The sequence below is a fragment of the Suricata suricatta genome, chromosome 2, assembly GCF_006229205.1.
Source record: "Suricata suricatta isolate VVHF042 chromosome 2, meerkat_22Aug2017_6uvM2_HiC, whole genome shotgun sequence".
Classification (NCBI taxonomy): Eukaryota; Metazoa; Chordata; class Mammalia; order Carnivora; family Herpestidae; genus Suricata; species Suricata suricatta.
Window position 1 is genome coordinate 87,638,848 of NC_043701.1, and position 16,263 is coordinate 87,655,110.

The 16,263-nt window shown below is 37.9% G+C and overlaps 1 protein-coding gene and 1 long non-coding RNA gene across 3 annotated transcripts in view; one reads left to right on the plus strand and one right to left on the minus strand.

Annotated features, from left to right (window-relative positions):
• The window catches only part of TMEM106B (transmembrane protein 106B), a 25,395-nt gene continuing 9,132 nt past the window's right edge, over positions 1–16,263 (plus strand). The window contains exons 1-4 of the mRNA XM_029929590.1: positions 1–211; positions 2,964–3,185; positions 6,119–6,182; positions 12,888–13,047. Of these exons, the coding sequence (XP_029785450.1) occupies positions 2,966–3,185; positions 6,119–6,182; positions 12,888–13,047 (444 nt within the window). The 5' untranslated portion in view covers positions 1–211; positions 2,964–2,965. The remainder of the gene's footprint in view (positions 212–2,963; positions 3,186–6,118; positions 6,183–12,887; positions 13,048–16,263) is intronic.
• LOC115283319 overlaps positions 13,730–16,263 on the minus strand; it is a 14,801-nt gene continuing 12,267 nt past the window's right edge. For both annotated transcript variants that reach the window (XR_003905009.1, XR_003905008.1), the window contains one exon: positions 13,730–13,981. This is a non-coding gene — a long non-coding RNA (uncharacterized LOC115283319). The remainder of the gene's footprint in view (positions 13,982–16,263) is intronic.

Consider the following 16,263-nt stretch of genomic DNA (forward strand, 5'->3'; position numbering starts at 1 on the left):
CTCTGCGCAGGCGCGGACGCAGGTTGCAGCAGCGCCAGGCCTCAGCCGAAGCGGTCGTCCTGCTGCCCCTCCCCCGCCCCGAATCCGCAGCTGCCGGCACTTGTAGGCCTGTAGTCCCGGCCCCAGCGATCCGGACTGCAGACCCCGTGACCCTGTCCTGTGGCCAGTGCGCGCCGGAGCGGCTCGGGACTGCGCAGCGCTCCGCGTGCCGGTGAGTGATCCTGAACGTGCAGGGCCTTGGTCCCTTTTTCGGAGTAGAGCCCAGCGGCGGCGTCCTGGGAAGAGCCAAGCAGGATGAAGGAGGTAGAGCAGGGGAGGCCGCAGGGGAGCCTGACCGGCCCAGAGACCCAGGGGGCGCTCAGGGTTGGATAATGGCGGTGTGTGTCTCCGACTATCCGGACCCAGCCTCTTGCCTAGGGTCCTGGAGCTTGGGGTTGATTCTAGGCTCCCACACCTTGTGCGGCCAGGTGGCCCCTGCTTTTGCTCTTACTTAGTTTTCTTGCACTGTTGCCTAGATCTTATCTTTAACCTTTCCAGAGTAGGCTGTGGGCTGTGTTTTGTTTATGCAGCTTACAAAAGGTGAGAGCTCCTTTCGTTATCATCGAAAATAACGACCCATTTCGATCGGATAGAGTGTACTTTTTTCCCCTCTCTCTCTCCTAGCTAAGACTTAGATCCATGTTGGGTTTTCAGTAAGAGATTGCGATGAAAACGTTGAATACTGGGAAGAGAAGGGGGGTGTAGCACCTCTTCGTAAACAAACCAACGAGTTTTTAGGAATAAAAGTGGCTAAATACTGTTTGCTGTGAGGAATACCCAGTAGGGAGGGCGGGGATACCTATTGCCTCATGAAGTCTGGGGCTTGTCAGTTTGCATTGCTGAAATAAACACCTGTCAGAGGCAGACTCATCAAGACAACTGTAAGGTACAGATAGAAAACAGATTCAGACTGAGAGGCACCTGATCTTGCCCTCCGTGTCTCCCTGCTTCCCTGACCAAAGCATTCTAGTGGGATACACCTTACCCTCCGCTTGTGATAACTAAAATCCCAGAAAGGATGGCTTGCTTGGTGGCCACACTGTTGAGGCCCCTGACCCCTGCTCAGCTGATATTCCAGATAGGTCCCAAGGTCAGTGTGTGGAGGTAGTGACTGAGGTTAATTCACCCCTGAACCACCTGTGACTGGCAAATCTTGGTTTGGCTTGTGTTTAGTGTCATTGAGACAAAGAGAAAATGATGGCATTTGTGGACGTTATAGATCACTTATGTTTTTGAACTTACATGGATAATGTGTACATAGATTTTTAAAATAGTAAAATAGTGAAAATAAGCATCTTCATCATTCTACAATTTTAAATTGATCTACTGGTTGTGAATATTTTTTATCTTGCTGTATATACTCTGTTTGAATGATCCCAGCACGTGGATGGCATGCCAGTATTAAAAAGTAAACTATTCTCTATATTGTACTATAACTTGAATTAGTGAATGTCAGTTTTCCTTACTCAAATCATTGAGAATTTCTAAAAGACATGCTTATCTCTTTGTGTGAATGTCTATAGTAATACATTTTTTAGGAACTGATAAAAGATAAATGGTCAAATTTGGAAAGAGAAGAAATGTTATTTGTAACTCTGCTTTCCCTCTTTATTAATTTTCCCTGAGAATGTCAGCAGGTTGGATTATATGACTTTTAAGTTTTCATCCTTAAAATTGTGTGACTCAGCTGTAGTCCTATTGCATTACCTACCTGCACAGGTGACTTGGTAGAGGTATGGTATATATGTAGGTACTACCACTCACCTTTGGTGTTACATTTATATTAAATGTAAATTTAAATTATACCCATGTTATTTCTGATACTATCCCCCTGAAATTTTGAAATTGGTTGTTCTAAATGTTGCTTTGTATTGGTGAATTATATTAAATATTTTGCAATAAATTTTAACATAACTTTGAAATTCCAACTCTGCCAACTGTTGAATGAAAGATCTGCAGGATTTGGTTTTGAGTTGTTTTTGTTGCAAATATTTAAATGCTTAAAGCCGGAGATGTGAGAATGAGCAGGATTGTGGGCTTTGTTTATGACAACTGGGCATGAATTTTAAAAGGCTGAAAAGTACTACTTTTAACTTGTAACCAGGGTTTAGGGGTGCAAGAGCACCTGGATCCTAGGGTCCCAAACTGACGAGGTTCAGCCACTCGCCACTGACAGTATCCAAAGGCAGAGAGACACGGGGTAGAAAAACAAGAGAAGAATTAATTTCAGTGAAGCCAGCATTGGGAAGACAGTGACTAATGTCACAAAGATTGTCTCCAAAATGCTGAAAATAACTTCTGAGTTTATATTAAAAAAAAAGTGGGACAGTGGTGGATGGGTCATGCAGGTGGGCAGTAAGGTCAGATCGATAATTGTCTTGGGGTCAGGGAAGCCCTTACTTCTTGAAGGGCTAGTTTTGCTTCTCATAACAAGATGCTTGGCCCTCAGGGTCTACTGCCTGAGTTAAGAGATAAGCTGGAAAGAATTTACTCAGAAAGTACAGACTGAGTAGTTGAAGTCTTTCAAACCTACCTGGTGATCCATATAATACATAATCATAATCTGCCTAAAGCAGCTTTAGCCTTTTAGTGCTAATTGGTTTAAAGGTAGAATATGTTTTTGTTTTGTTTTAGTAAAGCCCACTTTCTTTTCAGAGAACCCTAAGAAAGTCCAGACTTATGTAAAATTTTAACGTTTGAGAACCCAGTCTCATCTTTCTAGTATTTTGTTAGAAAAGACATGTTGGACTTTTCAGCCCCCTTGTTTCAAATATTACCTTGATTAAATATAATTCTAATCTGAAAAGTAATTTGACTATTCCCTTGAAGTTTGCTCTATGTTAATTATATTGGTATAAAAATCCCATAATGTCTTGAGGAAACATACTTTTATCCTGAAATTTAACATATTTCTCTTTCTTTAGACATGGGAAAGTCTTTTTCTCATTTGCCTTTGCATTCAAATAAAGAAGATGGCTATGATGGAGTCACAGCAACTGAAAACATGAGGAACGGACTGGTTAGTAATGAAGTCCATAATGAAGATGGAAGAAGTGGAGATGTCTCCCAGTTTCCGTACGTGGAATTTACAGGAAGAGATAGTGTCACTTGCCCCACTTGTCAAGGCACGGGAAGAATCCCTAGGGGTATGTGTTATGTTATTTTTCCTTTAAAGAGTTATTCCACTGGATTTATGATGAATTTATAAAGATATAAAACCCATAGATCAAAGCACATCCCTATGTTTTGAAAGCTTGCAGAATTAAAAGTTAAAACCACGTATGAGTTATCTTCAGTTAAAGGGACACAAAGAAACAAAACAAACAGAAAACCATCGACATGTTAAGGTTTCTAAAGCAGTAATGAAAACCACCCCTCTACCTCTAGGATTGTTTTCTTTCCCACTTGTGATACCAGATCTGCACTGTCCTTGGACTGAAAAATTTTAATCCTGTTTGGTTGTAATCACATGTCAGGCACTAGGAACAATTTAAGTAGTTTGGTGACCTAATATTTTTAGTTCACTATGTAAAGAACAATAGTAAGCCAGCCGTGCCCTTAATAATTATTTGTAAGAGGAACTACATGAAAGGGGTTGGTAAATGAGGATGGGTCATATGGGGAAAATCCGTTTGTGGCACATGATAGGGAAATATAGAAGGGAGTCATCTTCATGTGCTGTTTGTAGCCTACACAAACTTTAATAGAAGTGGGGGCAATAGAAATAATGAAAATACTTTGTGCCATTTTCATTTTCTGCCTCGGTTGAAGATGATAAGTAACCCTGAAGAAGCCATGAGGAAAGGACAGAGACTATAAGGTATACAGAGTCTCTAAGCAATGCCTTGGGTTGGGGAAGTTTATATATGAATTGACCTTTCAATGTGATGGTTTTATCATTGATGGGATAAGTACCTTTTAGACAGTGAAAGGAATTTTTGTAGATGAAGGGATCAGTGCCTTGGGCTAAGATAGAAAAAACCAAAAAGGACTATTTTAGCAATCTAGATGTTATTTTGAGGTGTAACTCATAAGCCTTTTTGACAGCCTGGAGGTAGACTGTGGATAGTAGAAAGTCAAGGATGACTCCAAAGGTATTTTTGCCTGAAAAGCCAGAGGAATGGAGTAGCTGTTAATTAGAAGGGAGAAAAGAAAATTGAGTGTGTATGTCCAGGGAGAGATCAGGAGTTCTCTTTTAGGGATGTAAGACTGGAGGGATGTAAGGCACATGTTTGACATCTAAGTGGATATATTTAATAGGACTTAGTTATAATAAGCATCTGGAATTCAAATGCAAGGCCTTGGCTGGAGTCTTCATAATTTAGGTGGTTTAAAGCTGAGTTGGATGAGAGCACCAAACTTATCAGTGTGAATGGGGAAAAAAGAGACCCTAATGCTGAACCTTGAGGCATTTCAACATTTCAAAGTCAGTGACAGGAGAAGGACTTAGCAAAGACAATGGAGAAGCAGCTAGACTAGGAGGAGGAATTTCCAGTGTATCTGTGGTGTGCTGGAAATAAATGTACACTTTCTGTGTACCAGGGAGGAGAGAGTGTGGAACTGTTAGATGCTACTGATAGATTGGTAGTGTAAGACTGAGAACTGACCACTGGATTTGGTCATGTAGATAGAGACCGGTGGATGCCTTGAAAAGGGCGGCTCTGGCAGGTTGCATATAGCATGTATAGAGTGGGATCAAGAGAGCATAGGAGGAGTGAAGTTATGTAGTAATAGTAGTTTTTTGGAGGAGTTTTTCTGTATAAGTAAGGAATATATAAGAGACAGTAGCTTGTGGGAGGCTCTGAGTCAGGAAAGGGATTTTTTTAAAAGATTGAGTGAATAATTTATATGCTAATGAGAATGATTCATAGAGGAAAACAGTTGATAGTGCTGGAGATGGGAGAAATAGTAGCTGTAACCCACAAGAGCAGAGGAGCACCAGCACTTTACTCTTTGTAATAGGAGAGAAAGTAGAGTGTGTGGACACAGAAGCAGGAAGGTAGATGTGGTGGGAGCTTTGGAAGTGTTGTTTTGTTTGTCACATCTTCATAGGGAAGGAGCTATTGGAGATTTGAAGAGAGAGTTGAAGCTTGAAATTGTGGTTTTGCAGAGTCAGATTGAGAGTGTGACCTGGGTCATGTTGTATGATGATTGACATCATTAAAGGGCACTTGAGATTAGTGATCTGAATGAAGTGAGCACAGTTGTATGGTTTTCTCTGTAAATATTTAGCCAAATGGGTATCAGTGTAGTTGCTAAAAGGTTGCTTTTAAGCAGAATTGTAGTTTAGCCAAATGAACACCACCAAACAAGATGGGATATGTGTGCACACAGAGAGAGACAGGTGTATGTAATATATATGTACATGAGGGTGTGGAGGGGTAGTGTAAATGAGGGGAGAGTGGTGGAACGGGCAGGGAGGAATAATGGAAGCATTAGAGCAAGCGTTAAAAGAGAATTTGACTAAAGAGCCAAGTTCTGATGGGATTGGAAAAATTTACTTCTTAAAGGTCTACTTTATCTGTTAAAGTATATGGATATAGCCCAATGCAAGAAATAAAGGATGGATTTTGGAGTGGCTTAATGCAGACAGTGTGTGACCTAAATGAGTTGTCAAAGCCTCATTTTGTATAAGCTCTTGAAGCATGAGGCTTGCTCTGCGTCAGTTTTGATTTTCAGGAGAACAGTGTGGGGACTTCTGTAGTTATAGGGATTTCAGGACACCAAGGGAGCACTATTCTACTCTTATCCAGATACCCAAATCAGAATCTAAATGGAAAATACGCAGTCGAAGGAAGTCTTGGTGAATTTAGATCTTCTGAAAGCTGGGACATTTTAGATTTTTTTTTTCAGTGAAAAGATTACTCTTTCTCATTCTTTGTATTATTTTGACTGTTTAGAAAGTCAAAATAGAACTCAATGTCTACTTGGTGTTTTGTGAACATTTGAGACCAATTTACGGAAGGAATGAGATAGGAGCTGGAGTGAAGTCTGATCTTTCTAAACTGGATTTGGAGGGAAAGCTACTGTATTTTAATTAATCGTGTTAATAAATTTCTAAACCTACTTTTACTTACAGGGCAAGAAAACCAGCTGGTGGCTTTGATTCCATATAGTGATCAGAGATTAAGGCCAAGAAGGACGTAAGTGACGATAAGAAAATAGCAATTTTTTTTATTCTTTGCTTTTCAGATTATGTATAATTACTCTAGTTTAACACTGTTAAAATGAAAAATGTCATCAGGTTGTTAAGTTATGCCACCAGATTCTTTATATTATTTTTTAAAAAAAAGGATTTCTTGTGGGGTAAGGTCTTCAAAGCAGCAGAGCATCTGAATCTTCTCAAACCTACTTATTAAAACAGACAAATCTAGAAGAGATAGGAAACACAGAAACATTTTCATCGAAAATGAGTGTTAAGTTTCTCCTGCTCACCCCAGAATAAAAACGGAGCAAGGGGCAGAAACTGTTAGCAGCTGTGGGGAATTTGTGAAGAGAAACAGAAAGAATTGTGGACGGTCCTGAGAGCCCTAATACGCCAAGCAAATGCTCTGGTACTCAGTTCCCAAAAAGAAGAGGATCCCGCTTCCAGCAAATACTTCTGAGAGTAACCTGTCAGAACAGGAGTCCTCCACTTCCTCTGCCTCGGAGAGAGGGCAAAAAAAAGACCACAGAGGTTCACGTAAGGGTCTTGAGAAGATGCAGAAGGAACTAGACCACCTTGAGCCCTCAAAGACCATAGGAAAACTCATCAAAAGCTCTTGCAAAAGGACAGACATATCCTAAGGAAAAGCATACTGGGGACTGAATCCATTTTATACAGGGAAAGAATAGGGGAAAGAGAGGAAAGTTTCAGAAACGAGAGAGAATCTCAGAACATACATACATACAGGCCATCTTAAAAAAAAAAAAAAAACACTTCGTATTACAACAGAGGATGGTGTTTTTGAGCAGCAAAACTAGGTAAGTCATCCTGGCCCATCCTCAAGGAAATGGGAAGCTTCTGTGAAAAACACAAAAACATCTCGTTTAAACATGAACAACAAAAAAATAATGCAGTGAAGTGTTACACAAAGTCAGCTAAAAAGAAACAAGAAGAAGGTGAACTGACACAAAATGTTAACAGATCATGGGAACATATCAGAAAAACAGATGAACACTAACTTAAGAAAACTATCAAAGGGGTGCCTGGGTGGCTCGATTGAGTGTCCAACTTCGGCTCAGGTCATGATCTCACAGTCTGTGAGTTTGAGCCCCGTGTTGGGCTCTGTGCTGACAGCTCTGAGCCTGGAGCCTGCTTTGGATTCTGTGTCTCCCTCACTCTGCCCCTCCTCTACTCACAGTCTGTCTCTCTCTCTCTCTCTCTCTCTCTCTCTCTCTCAAAAATAAATAAGCATTAAAAATTAAAAAAAGAAAACTATAGAAGCTCTGATAGAACAGCATGAGTCAGAAATTGAAAAGCTCAGAAATGAGATGACTAAACAATATGAGGACCTGAAAAAAGACTATGAACCCCTCAAAGAATTAGAAAAAATTAATTTCAGAAATGAAGACAAGACTGAAAGAACACAGTGCAAATAGATACCATGGGAAGGATGGCAAAGGAAGTAGAAGGTAAAAAGGAGTAAATGAAAACATAGACACACACATTAATGAAACGTATTTAAGATAAAATTGTATTGAACACAAGGAAAGAAGATTGAACATGTGTAATTGAATCCCCTGTAGAAAACTCAAAGGAATCAAACCAAACAAATACTAAATATTCAATTCGAGAACACTTCCCTGAGGTAAAACAAGACATGAACCTACATATTGAAAAGACATGCCATGCATGATCTTAAAATATGCGCTACCCATCCTAGTGAAATTACTGGATTTTGAAGGTAAAAATAAAACAAAACCCTTTGAAAGCACCAGGCAAAGGATCAATTAATTTATAAGGGAAAGAAAATCAGATTGGCATGCTTCTTGACCCCAGTGCTCCAAACAAGCATTCAGTAGAACAGCATATTTAAATATCATTGGAAAGAAAATGAACCAAAAAATTTCAAAAAGTCATTCTGAACTTTCAATATAAATTATGTAGATGGTTATGGATATTCAAGAAATTAGGCTTAATCCCTTTATAATCTTAGGATGAAAAAAACATTTCTAACTACGATTCAGAATCCAGTGAGGAAAGAAAAGATTAATTATTTTAGCAAGGTATAGGTTAACTTCTACAAGTTGAAAACAAAACCTTAGTTGAAGCCAGAATATAAATGGCAAACTGGGAAGCAATGTTTGCACATTACCACAAACATATGGCCAATATCCTTGCACTGTAAAGAGTTTCACAATTTGAGAGGAAAAGGCCGCCACCAAACAAAAAGTAAATAAGATATGAACAACTAATCTACAAGAAAGAAATGCAGATGTCCTTTAAACATGTGAAAAGATGTCAGTTTGGCTCATAAAGAAGTACAGATTAGAACACTGAAATACCATTTCTTATCTATCAGATTAGCCAGGCTCCAAATTTTGACAGTGTATTTTGTAGGAAGGACTGTGTGAAATGAGCACATCCATACCTTGTTAGTGAAAGGGAATTTGACGTTATCTAGCACAATTATGTAACACAATTTCCCTTTGGCTCGGGAATTCTCCTTTGCAAATGTTTTTCTAAGGATAATTGTCAAAGTAGATGGCTTTTTATCCACTGTACCAGTGTTTAGTAATAATAACAAAGGACTGGAAGAAGTACAAATTGCCAATAATTTCTGGTAGAATAAGTCACACTACATCTATACAGTGATAACATGGAATGAGGACAAACTCTATATTTTACTACAGTTCATATCCAGAGCACGTTGTTATCTGAAAACACACACATGCATACAGAAAAGGAGAGAGAAACAATGGAATGATAAACCAAAGGCTTATAAAATTGATTACTCTGAGTTTGGGAGGGAACTTGGAAGAGGGAACAGGTAAGCAAGTGAGATCTCTATGTGTATGTGTATATATTGTTTGAACTTTAGAACCATGTACATTTTTTAATATAGAGCTTAATAGTTCAAAAATCTGAAGTAAAATTTAAAAAAAGCAATTCCTACAAATTCAAATAAACTGAACCATGATTCTAACTGTATATCCAATTGTTGGCATAATTGCAGATGAAAGAATCACTTAAGTGACATGAACACATTGCACTTTGACTGCCAGTGTCTAGGAAGTTTTATTTAAACCTTTTTATTTATTATTTTTGAGAGACAGAGAGAGACCAAGGAAAAGCATGGGAGGAACAGAGAGAGGGAGAGACACAATCTGAAGGAGGCTCCAGGCTCTGAGCTGTCAGCACAGAGCTTGACACGGGGCTTAAATTCACAAATCATGAGATCATGACCTGAGCTCAAGTCAGATGCTTAACTAACTGAACCACCTAGGCGCCCCTAGGAAGATGTGTTCTAAATGACAAAGACAACTACAACAAAAGTTAAAACTGTACTGGATAACCACATTATTAGGAGTCATATTATTGTAATTTTGAAACTTTTATACGTAAAGCAGGTAAATAATTATGTACTAATGCCATTAGAGAATAAAATTCTTAGCCTAAAACCAAAGTGATACAAGTAGAAAATCAGATAAATTAGATTTTTAAACTAAATTTCTAAATTAGAAATCATAGGAACTAGATTTAGTCTTCTGTTTGAAACAAGTAAAAAACGGGACAGGTAAGTGAAACTATTTTTAAACAGTGGATATCAGGCAGTACAGACAGGAAGCTAATGAGGTAAGCCCTACAGCTGTGCCACCTCACTGTCTGGGGAAAGACAGCAGATCACAGTCCCCTGGGAAGAGCACAGGCAGAGCTGGGCAGTGCCCCTAGACTGAGGAGTAGTTGGTGCTGGGCATCTAGGAGGCCGAGACCGCATGTCGTAGGGCAAAACACCAGAGGACAGAGTTGCCCTGGGGACTCCGTGAGGGTTTAGCTGAGTACTGATCAGTTGATATGTGTGAAGAGAGCACCTCAGGCGGAAGGAACAACCATGCACAATAGACCAGAGCGCGCAGTCCTTAACGCTTACACAGGGCCAGGGATAGTTTTCACCGGTTAGTGGGGAAAATCTCGGAATTCATAGGGAATCGGGTGGAGTACTCAGAAGGTTATTTCCATAGTAACAGAAAAAATTAGCCCTAGATTAAAAGCTACAGTGCTCATGCTTAAGAAGACCTAAAAGCAAACCTCAAAACGTTTAAGCTGTTTTCAGGAAACTCAACTATATCCCAATACAGAGCTCAAGAGGATATGTAGGAATACTAAAATATCCAGCATTCAACATGGTAAAGTATATGAGTCTGGCATCCAATTAAAAATAAACAGGGTTGGAAAGGATGAAAAATATAGCCCATAATGAGAAAGACCATTTATAGGAACAGACCAATAAATGACATAGATGAAAGCATTAGACAAGGACAGTAAAATAATTACTTTAACTATATTCTGTGTTTCTAAGAGATGGAGCTTAAGAATAGACATGGAAAGTATTTTAAAAAGATGCAAGTAAAATGTTTAGAAATGAAAGCTACAATACCTGAGTGAGATGAAAACTCCATGGGAAGAGATTAACAGCAAATTAGATACTTCAGAAGAAGAGAGGAGTAAATTTAAATACATAGCAATAGTAAGTATTCAGAAGGAAATATGAAGAGAAAAAAGATTGGAAGAAAAGAACACGGCATCAATGGTATGTAGAACACATTCAGGTGGCCTGTTTATATGTAACTGAAGGCCCTGGAAAAGAGGTGAGGAAAGGGACAGAAAGTATGTTTTCCATCTTTTATGAAATATTGGAGGGCAGTCTAGACACTTACTGAGTACCTGTGAAGTCAGTCATTGGTCTAAGTCCTGGGGATGCAAATTTTTCAAAGGTATCTTTGGTATAAAGGAATTATGATTTTATAGAGAAAACAGACATGTAAGCAAGTGATTGCAGTACCTCTGTCTTACCTGTTAGAAGTATTTCCAGAGTGCTGTGAAAGCAGAGTACGGTAGTCTCTTAAATTATTTTGTGAAATTTGGGGCACCTGGGTGGCTCAGCCGGTTAAGCGTCCAACTTCAGCTCAGGTCATGATCTCATGGTTCCTGGTTTCAAACCCCATGTTGGGCTCTGTGCTGACAGCTCAGAGCCTGGAGCCTGCTTTGGATTCTGTGGCTCCCTCTCTCTCTCTCTGCCCCTCCCCCACTCACACGGTGTCTCTCTTAAAAATAAACATTTAAAAAAAGTAAAATATTTTATGAAATTAGGGAAGGCTCCAAAGAAGGTGAAGGAGAATTAGCAGAATCTTAGAACAGTAGAAAAAAGAAAGTTGAGGTGGACCGTTCAGTCAGAGGAAACCGCATGTCCACAGACAAGAGTGATAGGCTGGCACTCAGATGTGTGCCTAAAGTAAATGGTGCTGTTGGAAGGTAGTAGATGAAGCTTGAGAAAATGGTAAGGTCTGGATCTTGACACCATTAGTGAGCTAAGAAATCTGAAAACCATAGACAGCCCCTTAAGAATTTTTAGAAATTTCAGATGTGCAATCATAAAACAATAACCTACAATTTTTAGTGAAACTAGTACTTAACTAGTTATATGTGCTTAAACTATCCAGTAAGTAGTCCAGTAGTGATCATCACCCTACTCAGGTTTTGAGGAAATCTAGAGGAAGTGAGTGGAAACATCTTTGTTTGCTCAAGACAATAGTGTGGGCCTAATACTAGTGACTTAGCGAACCTTTTATTTTTTTAATAAAACATTTTGTTCTCTTTTCTTAGAATACTCAAACATTTATAAAACATGTGCAAGAGTCATTTGAAATAACAGTTGTGGGACAAAGATTACATCTATTAAGTAAGGCATTTGGGAGTTGGTGGGGAAGAGAATGTGGAAGAAAGGATAAAATGAGAATTTTTTGAATAATTAGAACATAAAGAAAAGATAAAGTAAATGATATACAAGACCTATTTAAAAAAAATAGGACTGTGGACTTTGAGCTCAGAGCTGTTTATTGGAGAAACCAGGAAAATTTTATTTTGAAACCGTATTTTGAGGGTAAAATTGAAGGATAGAGGCAATTTTTATCTCCAGAGATTTGAAATAAAGAGTGGGAGATGGAAGAGATACATTTCAAGGAGAGTTAGAAGACTAGCAAAAGCACAGGAAGTTTTTTTTCTTTTTCTTGCCTTATGTCTGCATTTTATTATCCCCTTTCTTGATTTTCAAGAAACAGCTTAACAGGATCATCAAAGCAGAGTTGATTAGTGTAAACAATATTTTGAAAACTGAGTACGTAAATACTTTGGAATGAGGAGACTCAAAAAGTCTTAGTGAGACTTTAGTGAGATTGATGAGGCATGTGGTTATGTCATTATGGTTTGAGGGGCTTCACAGGTGGTTCTGATGAGCAGTCACTGGGAATCTCACAATGGCAAAATTCACTTGAAAATTCTGCTCTGGTAAATTCAGAAGGGAGAGGAGGGACTCTTGAAATCCACGTTTTTATAAAGTTCCCCAGCTTAATTAATTCTAGTGTGCAGCCTGGTTTAGAAATCACTGTAATAAATGTTCTACCTGCAGTAACCCTGAAATCCCAGTCTCCAAAAAGGTTCATACATCTTTGAAGGAGAACATTTTAACACTTTATAGACCAGACCCAACCCTATTAATTACTTTTATAATATAAAAAACTGGTAAAATTATACATCTCTTCCTGTTGGCATAATACAGGAAAAATTCAAGTTGAAATATCTTCTCTGAATGTTTCATTGTGGAATTTTTGATGCACATGTATTTTAATACTGCCATTTTTCTTTTCAGAAAGCTGTATGTGATGGCTTCTGTGTTTGTCTGTCTGCTCCTTTCTGGATTGGCTGTGTTTTTCCTTTTCCCTCGCTCTATTGACGTGAAATACATTGGCGTAAAATCAGCATACGTCAGTTATGATGTTCAAAAGCGTACAGTATATTTAAATATCACAGTAAGTACAAATTTACATTAAAATATTTGACTTCATTCCTTTATGATATTAAGTACATCATTGTCCCTCTGTATTGAATATGACACTGGTCAGTTTGCTTTCTCTAAGGCTGCTGTTGATCTTCTTTGTCATTTCTGGTTGTGCCAAAGATGGCAAATAGTACTGTAATTGTGTACACAGAATCATTTAGCATTTGAAGGGGCCTTTAAGATGATAACTAAACTAAACTAAACTATTCTGACAAAAAAATATTTACAGTCTGTTTACTTTTCAACTTTGACTCTGAGTAGCTCCTAGCAAAGTGTTAAAGTAGGTCGATTCTATAAATATTATAAAGGTAACGTTTTCTTTTCCTTGTATTTGGTGAAGTAAAATTTTTGCCATTTTAACAGAGTATTCTTTTATTGTGTTTAAAGATAGGGTACACGCGCCTGTTTGATTTCTCTTATAAACTAGGATTTGGGGAAATATCCTCAGTGTTTTCCTGGGCAGTGAGCTTTAGTACTCTCTACAGCTTCCCCACTCCTGAACACAACAGAACAGAAGAGAAGATTTGCCTGTTTATGTGTTAACATTTCTTTGAAAAAATGTGCAGTTTGCCAACCACTGTATAATCAAAAAGGAGATGTGTATTGGTCATCCCGTTAACAGTCATTTATGGCTTCAGGCCTCAAGGTGCATCTGTGTGACAGTGGGTTTATTTGGAAGAGTGATGAGGGACTTTAGCTGGTTTCCTCGCAGAGGTGGCTGGCATGCTTGAAGCAGAAGTAGACATGTATCTGGTGGTCGTTGGGAGGAGAGCGGTTTGGACAGAGGAGTGTCCGGGGGTGGGATGATAAAGTGCAGTTACTCATTAGTTACAGGAACACAGAGAACTCCCAGGGATTCACTTACTCTCATTGCTTGTCATCAGAAGTTGTCAGTCTGCTGCAATCTGTGGGAGGAACGTGCATAAAACAACACAATGCTAAATGTAAATCGTAAGACTGGAAAGTTTGAGTTTTCTCACTTACCAGCAATCCCGGATGAAGAATGTGTTTTTCTATTTGTACGGTGTTTAAAAAAGTGGCCAGATTTTCTTGGCCAACCTCTAAAAGCCTTTTAGTATCAAATATTGTAAATTTGTAATAAAAAAAAATAAGTCATGTCATGTTTCCTTTTAAGTATTAGTGTATTTAGGTGTAAATATCATGTATAATTATTCAGGAATTCCCAGTTTTTGGGATATTAACACTTAACTGAAAATGCTGAACATTATATAAGAAATAGCATTATTTTAAAAAATGGCAATATTATATAAGATAAACATTGAGTTTTGGTAGTCATGAGATGGTAGGTTGAGTTTCCCATTGGTTCTGTATCAGTATTTTGAAAAAATGGAATTACAAAATTGTTTTTGTTTCTTAATATGAGTAACATTTATTAGTATTACTCTTTTTTAGTAACATTTGTCTTTCTACTTATGATACATTTTTATTATACATTTGAAAAATACTGGTATATTGTTACTTCTACTACCTAGACCTAACTCTTGGAATATATATATATATATTTGCTAATGATGCATATATACATTTGCATACATATATGCATTTACAAATGTGGTCAGACATTTTCATATGTATGTAAGGGATACACACATATGTGCAAGTGTATACATTTGCACATTTTACTCTGAGATCTTAACAGTTTCCCATGCTAAGTGGTCTCATGTAGTCTTTTATATGGTTGTATTACAAATTTACTCACCAGTTTCTTAATAGATGTTTAATTTTGCTCTTGCAGATATTCAGAAAACTTCTTTGTACTTCAACTTTGTTTCCATTTCAGGTTATTTCTATAGGATAAATTCCTGTAACTAAAGATCACTGATAGTTTAAGCCTTTTGATAACTAATCATTTTTTTTTTAATTTTTTTAATGTTTCTTATTTATTTTTGAGAGGCAGAGACAACATGAGCAGGGGAGGGTCAGAGAGAAAGGGAGACACAGAATCTGAAGCAGGCTCCAGGCTCTGAGCTAGCTGTCAGCACAGAGCCTGATGCGGGGCTTGAACCCACAAACCGTGAGATCATGACCTAAGCCAAAGTCGGACGCTTAACCGACTGAGCCACCCAGGCACCCCAGTAAATCATTATTTAAAGGACGCCTGGGTGGCTCAGTCAGTTAAGCATCTGACTTCGGCTTAGGTCATGATCTCAAGGTTTATAGGTTCGAGCCCTGCACTGGGCTCTGTAATGACAGCTTGGAGCCTGGAGCCTGCTTCAGGATCTGTGTTCCCTTCTTTCTCTCTCTGTCCTTCCCCTGCTCACACACTGTCTCTCTCTCTCAAAAAATAAATAAACATTTAAAAAATTTTTTTAATCATTATTTAAAAGCTTTTGATTTTAAAAGCTTATGATGCTCTCTTGACTTACAAATTAAGTGGATTTCCACTGCTCTAAGCAATAAAATGTCTGATAGAACTAAACTTAATTTTCTTATTTTTTTCTTTCTCAGTGTTTTTGTTACCTTCCTAGCCCTCAATATCGTTGATCCTTTTAATATTGTAATGAAAGCTGTGGGCCCTTTAGAAAAAGACACATACCAACATTATGCATGTGCAAAAGATTCTGAGATTCTGCTGAATCCCATGTTTTGGCCTGCATCAAAAGGTCCATTGACCTTAAACTAACAATCCCTTTCCTGCAGTTTCTAGAAATTAAATTGACATGGGTATTAAAAGCCAAGTAGATGAAAACATTTGTATATTTAGGTAAAGGTTATTTCTACTATATTATGGAATTTTAAAAAATCCTCTAAATTTATAACTATGATTTAAATTAATGCATAAATGTGATCAAGTAATTGTTGATCACTAACATACTCTTTTATTAATCCTTGTTTACTGCGATTCTTCTTTCCACTTATTCTTTATTGCATCTTTTCATCTTTCTCCATATTCATATTAATTTATAAACTCAAATGTTCAGCTTTTCTTAGTTATTTTCAAAAGAACAATATTTTTTACATATTTTATGCATGTTTTCTCACTTGTTAATACCTTGTAGAGCTCTCTCCTAAATTTCTGGCTTAGAATTACTCCATGCTTTTTAATGAGCTCCATGAAATTCCATGCAATAATTTAATACTAACCAATCATTATTTTTGTGGATGGGCCCTTTCTTTTCTTATTGTTTTTGTTTTTGCCACTATTGTCATTAACATCCCAATGTTT